This window comes from Heterodontus francisci, chromosome 29 (genome assembly GCF_036365525.1).
Source record: "Heterodontus francisci isolate sHetFra1 chromosome 29, sHetFra1.hap1, whole genome shotgun sequence".
NCBI classification, from domain to species: domain Eukaryota; kingdom Metazoa; phylum Chordata; class Chondrichthyes; order Heterodontiformes; family Heterodontidae; genus Heterodontus; species Heterodontus francisci.
Window position 1 is genome coordinate 22,712,791 of NC_090399.1, and position 9,034 is coordinate 22,721,824.

General features: G+C 43.5%; 1 protein-coding gene across 1 annotated transcript; it reads left to right on the forward strand.

The window, feature by feature from the left end:
- Positions 1 to 1,906: 1,906 nt before the first annotated feature.
- On the forward strand, positions 1,907 to 5,968 carry LOC137345717 (probable G-protein coupled receptor 139). The gene is made up of 2 exons (XM_068008982.1): positions 1,907 to 1,986; positions 5,070 to 5,968. Exons 1-2 carry the CDS (start codon positions 1,920 to 1,922, stop codon positions 5,966 to 5,968), a joined length of 966 nt encoding a protein of 321 aa, XP_067865083.1. The 5' UTR covers positions 1,907 to 1,919.
- The last annotated feature ends 3,066 nt before the right edge of the window (positions 5,969 to 9,034 follow it).

Sequence of the window (9,034 nt, forward strand, 5' to 3'; positions counted from 1 at the left end):
AATGAAATAAATGCAAAAAAAGATTGTAAAAAATGTAAAAAGGAATGCAAAAAAAAAAGGAAGAAAAAATAACTAAAAATGACTAAAAATGAAAGTAAAGTGGGGGGCTGTCATGCTCTGAAATTATTGAACTCAATGTTCAGTCCGGCAGGCTGTAGTGTGCCTAATCGGTAGATGAGATGCTGTTCCTCGAGCTTGCGTTGATGTTCACTGGAACACTGCAGCAATCCCAGGACAGAGATGTGAGCATGAGAGCAGGGGGGAGTGTTGAAATGGCAAGCAACCGGAAGCTCAGGGTCCTGCTTGCGGACTGAGCGGAGATGTTCCGCAAAGCGGTCACCCAGTCTGCGCTTGGTCTCCCCAATGTAGAGGAGACCACACTGTGAGCAGCGAATACAGTATACTACATTGAAAGAAGTACAAGTAAATCGCTGCTTCACCTGAAAGGAGTGTTTGGGGCCTGGGATAGTGAGGAGAGAGGAGGTAAATGGGCAGGTATTACACCTCCTGCGATTGCAAGGGAAGGTGCCCTGTGACGGGGACGAGGTGGTGGGGGTAATGGAGGAGTGGACCAGGGTGTCGCGGAGGGAACGATCCCTTCGGAATGCTGACAGGGGAAGGGAGGGGAAGATGCGACTGGTAGTGGCATCACGCTGGAGGTGGCGAAAATGGCGGAGGATGATCCTTTGGATATGGAGGCTGGTGGGATGAAAAGTGAGGACAAGGGGAACCCTGTCACGGTTCTGGGAGGGAGGGGAAGGGGTGAGGGTAGAGGTGCGGGGAATGGGTCGGACACGGTTGAGGGCCCTGTCAACCACAGTGGGGGGAAATCCTCGGTTGAGGAAAAAGGAGGTCACATCAGAAGCACCGTCATGGAAGGTAGCATCATCAGAGCAGATGCGTCGGAGACGGAGAAACTGGGAGAATGGAATGGAGTCCTTTCAGGAGGTAGGGTGTGAAGAAGTGTAGTCGAGGTGGCTGTGGGAGTCAGTGGGCTTATAATGGATATTGGTAGACAACCTATCCCCAGAGATGGAGACAGAGAAGTCGAGGAAGGGAAGAGAAGTGTCAGAGATGGACCATGTAAAGGTGAGAGAAGGGTGGAAATTGGAAGCAAAGTTGATAAAGTTTTCTAGTTCGGGGCGGGAGCGGGAAACGGCACCGATACAGTCATCAATGTACCGGAAAAAGAGTTGGGGGAGGGGGCCTGAGTAGGACTGGAACAAAGAATGCTCGACATATCCCACAAAAAGACAGGCATAACTAGGACCCATGCAGGTACCCATAGCGACATAGTTTGAGGTGTTGTATTAGATTGAGATTTTGCATCAGTTTGTCATGTTGAATTAATTTCAGATGCCGTAACAGTTTGCAGTGTTGCATTAGTTGCAGATGGTGTATCAGTTGAATTATGCATTGCATTGTCACAGATAACTCACTTTAAACACAGAACTGAATGCCCCCAGTTAAAGAAGGCAGCCATATCCAAGGGTGCAGTAGAGCACCCCTGAGAGAGACACTCTAACATTTGGAGTTTAATTATTGAATGGTGACAGTCGAGGGAAGGACATCACTGAAACAACATGCGATCTAGAGATGGAACTGATGGTGTTTGAAAGAAAAGCTTCATTGTTGGGAGAATACAGCTTCTAATTTTCATTAGTTAATTCATGTGATCAGATTTGTCCAGTCTTTGGAGTTTTCCAATTCAATCTCAGAACAAAATATATTCTATCACAACACGGATTGAACTCGATGTCGTAATCTGTTTGTTCAAATAAAAAAATAACAGTCTGAACAATGTCGCAACCTTTAACATTTCCCAGGGTGATCCCACAGGGTATAAATTACAGGCTCTGGGAATGTATAATACAGAGAGATTGCTGCAGCATGAAGGGACAGATCACTTCACACAGAAAATGCATGAAACCTTTATCAGAATCGAGAAAATATATTACATGACACTAGTCATCATTGGTGTTCCTGGTAAGTGAATATAACCATTGAAGTTGTGTAAATCTGTGTGTGAGCTGGTCTTTGGTTTTACTCTGTGACTGATCATGTTACATTGCTGATCTATTGGACGCTGGTATACAAACACCCAGTCAGGGAAATCATTTCCTTATGTCAAATATATTGAATTATCTCTGCAGTTGTGTTCTATTTCCTCAACTGATAATAAACCTCTGTTTGTAAATCACAGGCTCTCTGAATTATAAAGTTGTTGCATTCAGTGGAATTTTGTGTAATGTTGACTTAGACCTCAGTGAAGATAGCTCTCTGAGTGAAGGCATTAGTGGGAGCATCTGTGACTGTGGATTGTACCCAGTGTGAGTCACGAACCGGAGTGGAACATGTATTATTGGAAATATCTGTCATTGTTTCAGGAGACTGATCTCTCCGTTCCATGGATCTGCCTCTGTGTTTTACGAATGTTGTCGACTGCAAAGTAGAAGATGTTTGCCGACGTTAGGTAATAAGTGTATAAAATGAAAATGAATTGATATTGCTTTGTTTCCTATCGAACTGCTCAAACAGAAACAGATAGTTACTCTGCACTGACAGTTAAACAGCCAGGCAGCACTACCAGATTATTCAAATCCTCTGGATCGTGTCTTATTCTTATTCTGAGCAGTTACTGTAAACACTTTATTTGCTTTAGTGCTGATTACTCCCTTTACCCCCAATATGGCTCTGAGAATCTATGGGTGAGGAGTGGTCAAATTTATTTTCTTGCTCATACATTGGATGAATATGAACTCTGGTTATTGAATCAACAAGTTCTGTAACTGCTTAAGGTTTGACAGATCAGTTCTTATCTTTGATTCAGAGTCTTTACATATGTAAGATGTATCAATTCCTGCCCTTGGCTCAGTGAGGTATGTCGCTGCGAGGAGAGACAGCCATAACTGAGGAACATACATATCTGGAAATCAGAATACGGAGATTACCCAGGGACAGTAAATAATAACATTAGTAAAGAGTTAATGATGTAATAAATGGAGCATTTTGCGCAGTTCTGGAATCATCCTGTTTAAAATAATTGCACCTTCTCCAGTGCCTTATTATCCTTTTTGTCATATGGAGACCAGAACTATACACAGTACGCTAAATGTTGTATAACCAAGCTTCTATGTTAGTTTAATAACAGCTGTTTGCTCTTTCAATTCCATTCCACTAGAAATGAACTCCGGTGCGATTTTATAGCGCTGTTAACCTGCGACGCTACTTTAAATGATTTGTGAATCCATCCCCCGAACCCCATTTCCCCTCGATCCCATTCAGACACTTATTTCCCATGGATTATTTTGGAAGCTTATTCATGCGACCAAAATTAAGCACCACACATATGTACGGATATTAATTTGCCATTTAAATTTCCATTGTAAAATTTCATTCATTATTATTAATATCTTCAGGTATGTTGTTGAATTCTGGCTCTGCACTAACTGTACTTTCAATTTGGATTTGTCTGTAAATGTTAAAATTTTGCTTTTGCTTCCTGATTTCATTTCATTGATGTAATGGTGAATGACAGTGTTCCCAGCGCTGATCCTTGTGGAACACCACTTCCCACCTTCTGCAAATATGAGGAAAATATCCTTAATCCCTGCTTCCTGTTTTCTGGTTCTGTTGCCAGCTCATTGTCCATTCTGCTGCTTGTCCCCTAACCCCTCTTGCTCTGAGATTAGTCTTGAGTCTGCTGTGTGATATCTTATTGAACGCCTTTAGAAAATCAATGTATATTCCATGTACTGCAATAGTCGTATCTACTCTGATATTTTTTCAAACAATTCAATAAGGTTCGTCAAGTATGAACTTCCTTTTGGAATATGTACTTTTTTTTGGTACGTTATGTGTTTCTAGAGATTTTTCTATAACACCTTTGAAAAAGGATTCCAATATCTTTCCTCCCACTGACGTTATGCTAACTTGGCTACAGTTCCTTTAACTTGTTTTATCTTCTGATTAAATACAAGAATCAGATGATCTGCCCATCAGTCCTCTGGCACCATTCCCTATTCCGTTGATTATAAATGAACAGATAATCGTGCCTCTGCTATCTCTTCCCTATCTTTGCTCATATGTGTGGATGATATACATCTGAACCAGAGGTTTTAGCCTCTCGTTGATTATTGTATCAAATACCTCCCCCCTTTCCACCTTAAATATCTTAACGTTCTTGTTTCTCCTGGCAGACTGTGAGGTTTTCACTCACAGATTGTGTCTTTTGTCCTTGACAGGCTCCTCACCCTGATGTCAGCCTGATTGACAGGCTTGGCTTACAGTGAGACGGGGCGGACTCCACAGCAGGTTACAGAAGCTAGTAGGTCTTATTGCTGACCCCGAGCGAGTCCGAACCTGGGCACGCTCAAGTCCTAGGGTAGAGTCCTACCCTAACTCTGGGTAGATTATCTAATCTTGATGGAGGAATGGGGCTGTTTTTCCAATCTCGGGATGGGGTCGCACAAATCCCTGGTAGAAGGTGGAATCCCCAGCCTCAGGGGTCCCTGAATGGTGGTATCTGATAATTTGATGGATGGGAAGCTTGGAGGTGGGGTCGTCGAGCTCTTACTCTTCCTGGCCCACAAGCAGTGCCGTAAAGACACCTACCGTCTGCCCAAAGCTGTCCTCATTTCCCTTCAGCTGCCACCTTTCAAAGGTCTGGGAAACCCAGCAAGCCACAGTTAAACCTGGAAAACAGATTAAATCAGAGGCTTCCAGCCTCAATAAAATATTTAAATTGCTAACCCCCCTCCTGGGAGCTGTTGACTACCCGTCCCCTGTCCCAACTCCGTTAAACCCAGAAGTGGTTGAGTTGGAATGAAAACAGAAAATTCTGGAAATACTTATCAGGTTTGGCAGCATCTATGGGGAGACAAGCGGAATTAATGTTTCAGGCCTGTTGCCTTTTATCAGAAAAGACAGATCAGAAGTGGGTTGGGGTTGCTGTTGAGACCTTTTAAGATTTTAAAATGTATCTCGCTCACAGCCCCCCTGTTTTTGGTGCTGCAGGGAGAATGTTTGATCAGTAATTTCCATTCACCTTTCCCTTCTCTCTCTTACAGTTAATTTGCTGGCGATTGTGATCCTGTCCCGGGGAAAGTGCGGCCTCTCCACCTGCACCACTCGCTACCTGGTGGCCATGGCAATGGCGGATCTGCTGGTCATTATCACTGATGTTATACTGTGGCGGTTCAAGGATGACTATTTCCCATGGACGTTCCTGGACATCACCCCTGTGTGTAGTGTTATCATTGTCCTGAGTCGTGTGGCCACAGACTGTTCTGTCTGGTTCACCGTCACTTTTACCTTTGATCGATTTGTGGCCATTTGTTGCCAGAAGCTGAAAACAAAGTACTGCACTGCGAAAACTGCGGCCGTGGTTCTAACAACAACCTGCATTCTGCTCTGTTTCAAAAACATCCCGTTCTACTTTACATATGAACCTGGATGGATAACTGACAATGTACCGTGGGGCTGTTACAATAAACTAAACTACTTTACTGAGCCCGGATGGGTGGGATTTGACTGGTTTGATACTGTTTTAACCCCATTGCTCCCTTTTGCTTTAATTTTGTTGCTCAACACTCTGACAGTCAGACACATTTTAGTGGCCAGTCGAGTCCGTAAGGGACTGAGGGGTCAGAGCAAGGGAAAGAATCACAGTGACCCAGAGCTGGAGAGCAGAAGGAAGTCTGTGATTTTGCTGTTCAGTATATCTGGTAGCTTCATACTTCTGTGGTTGGTGTTCGTTGTACAATTCTTACATTATATATTTGAAGGAGCAATTCTCACATTTTCTGTATACGTCTTCCAGAAAGTTGGATCTATGCTGAGGCTTTTAAGTTGCTGCACAAACACATTTATTTATGGGGTGACTCAGTCCAGGTTCAGAGAGCAGTTCAAGAGCATGGTGAAATATCCGGTTGCATCAATTATTCAATTAATTAATAAACAACAATAAAATGCTGCAGATTCTGGGAATGTTCTGGTGTGAATTGTTTATTATTCTTTATTTTTGAAGCCATGTTATTCAGTCCATCTCCCTGGTCACTTCGAAATATCTCTCTGTCTCACTGAGTCAGATGGTGCAGGTTGTGGGGGGTTTGCATTTGGATAGCCCAGGTGAGGGGCTCAGGCAGAGAGATGGGACCCGGGGAAAGGGACTAGGGCTGGGATCAGCACAGGTGTTGACTTCCCTGGCCTCTCAATTTGCTGGCTACTCGAATGGAGCTAATAGGAGTGACGAAATTAAAGTAATTGATATCAGCAGAGAATATGCACTGGAGAAACGTAATGGACTAAAATCTCTAGGAAATGATGGCCTATATCCTAGCATTCTAAAACGAAAGTAGCTGCAAAGATACATAATGAATTGCTTAAGAATTTCTAAAATTTAGCACGATGTGTGGGAAAGTTGAGTTGAAGCCTAAGATCAGCCATGATTGTGTTGAATTGCAGAGCAGGCTCGATGGGTCTACCTCTGCTATTATTACTTGTGTTACTGTGTTCTTGTAGTCTCATCAGGTTGGAAGTTAGCAAATGTAACACTGTTATTCAAGAAAGGAGGGACAGAAAAAAAATCAGGAAGCTGCAGGCTAGTTAGCCTGATATCAGTCAAATTGCCAGAATCTATTATTCAAGGAGTATTAACAATGTACTCAGAAAATCCTAGATGATCAGACAAAGTCAGCATGGTTTTGCAATAGGGAAAATGTATTTTACAAGTTTTAGAGTTTTTGTTTTGAGTATCTAATTAGTCGGCTAGATGAATGGGAGCCAGTTGATATAGTCTGCTTGTATTTCCAAAGGGCATTCAATAATGTGCCACAAAAAAGGTTGGTATGCAAGATATGGGCTCATGGAGTTGGGGGTATGTATAGAAGACTGGTTAACGGACAGGAAGCAAAGAGTAAGGATAAACCTGGCATTTTCCAGTTGGCAGGCTGTAAATGGTGGAGTGCAGCAATAATCAGTACTGGACCCTCAGCTATTTACAATCGACATTACCGACTTAGACCACGGGACTGAGACAAATGTAGCTAAACGTGTTGGCGATACGTAGTTAGGTGGGAATGTAAGCTGTGTGGAGGACACAAAGAGGCTGCAAAGAAATATAGACAGGCTAAGCGAGTGGACAACAAGGTGGCAGATGGAGTACGTTGTGCAGAATTTTTTACATTTAGAGATACAGCACTGAAACAGGCCCTTCGGCCCACTGAATCTGTGCCGACCATTAACCACCCATTTATACTAATCCTACACTAATCCCATATTCCTACCACATCCTCACCTGTTCCTATATTCCCCGACCACCTACCTATGCTAGTGACAATTTACAATGGCCAATTTGCCGATCAACCTGCAAATCTTTTGGCTGTGGGAGGAAAGCGGAGCACCCGGAGGAAACCCACGCAGACACAGGGAGAACTTGCAAACTCCACACAGGCAGTACCCAGAATTGAACCCAGGTCGCTGGAGCTGTGAGGCTGCGGTGCTAACCACTGCGTCACTGTGCCACAGTGTGAGGTTGGTCACTTTAGTAGTGAGAAAAGAAAAGCAGATTTTTTTAAAGGTTTAAAACTTGTAAATGTTGATGTTCAGAAGGATTTGGGTGTACTTGTACAAGGAACACAAAAAGGTAGCATGTAGTTTGGAAGATGAATGTCATGTTGGCCTTTATTGAAAGGAAATTGGAGTACAAAAATAGGGATCGTGCTCGAACTGTACAGAGCTTTAGTGAGACCACACCTGGAATACTGCGCAGTTTTGGTCCCCCTTTTTAAGAAAGGATATACTTGCATTGGAGAAAGTACAGAAAAGGCTCACTAGATTAGTCCCTGGGATGAGAGGGTTGTCGTGTGATGAGAGGCTGAGTAAATTGAGTCCTTATTCTCTGGAGTTTGGAAGAATGAGAGGTGACCTCATCGAAACATATAAGATTCTGAAGGAGTTTGGGAGGGTAGAAACTAAGTGGTTGCTTCTCCTCGCTGGGAAATTTCGAGCACAGGGGCAGAGTCTCAGGATAAGGTGTCAATCATTTAGAACTGAGGTGAGGAGACATTTCTTCGCTCAGAGGGTTGTGAATCTTTATAATTTGCTACCCCAGAGGGTTGTGGAATCGTTGAATTCATTTCAGGCTGGGATAGACTGTTCTTTGGCCTCTCAGGAAATCAAGGGATATGGTGAGCGGGCAGGAGAGTAGAGTTGAAGCTGAAGATCAGCCATTACAATATTGAATTGTGTAGCAAGTTTGATTGGCTATATGATCTAGTCCTGATCCTATTTCTTCTGTTCTTATGTTCTTATATCCTACAACCCTCGCTATCTCTGTAACAGGAGCTGACAGCCCTGGTGCCTCAGCCTAACGGCTGCTGGGATGGATGAGGATAAGTCCCTTCCTGGGCACTATGTTAGCTGATATTGTTAACAGTACCCACATTACAGGTTCTGTCCCTGTCTCCTTGAAATCTGGTGTAATCACCCCTTCTCAATAAACAGCCCTTGACCCCTTCATTCTTGCAAATCAGTGCCCATTTTCCAACTTTCCTTTCCATTCCAAGATCCTGCAATCGGCTGTCACCTATTAATTCCGTACCCATCTTTCCTGGAATCCCTCCAATCAGGGTTTTGCTTCGTCACATTACTAAAACAGCTCTTATCACAAATAACATCCTATGTGACAAATTTAAACTATCCCCCCTTTGACACTGTTGAACACAACATCCTCCTGCAAATGCCTCTCTACTGTCGTCCAGCTGGTGGGGCTACTCTCACCTGGATCCATTCTTATCTATCTAATAATAGTCAGCGTTTCACTTGCAGTGGTTTGTCTTCCTTCTCCTGCGCCGTTATCTCTACTGTCACCTAAGGATCTAGCCTTGACTCTATCCCTCGCCCAGCAACAGACTGAGGCTGAACCAGACAATTCACAACCTTGGTGTCATATTTCACCCCGAAGATGAACTTCTGACCACACATCCATACCTTTGCAAAAACTGCCTGACTTCACCACTAACTCAGCTCATTT

What these genes read in the sequence shown, in the direction of transcription:
- LOC137345717 (XM_068008982.1), top strand. Translation starts at nt 1,920, where the DNA reads ATGCATGAAACCTTTATCAGAATCGAGAAAATATATTACATGACACTA. An exon ending in AGTCATCATTGGTGTTCCTG is followed by an intron (nt 1,987 to 5,069) that starts GTAAGTGAATAT and finishes TCTCTCTTACAG; the next exon opens with TTAATTTGCTGGCGATTGTG.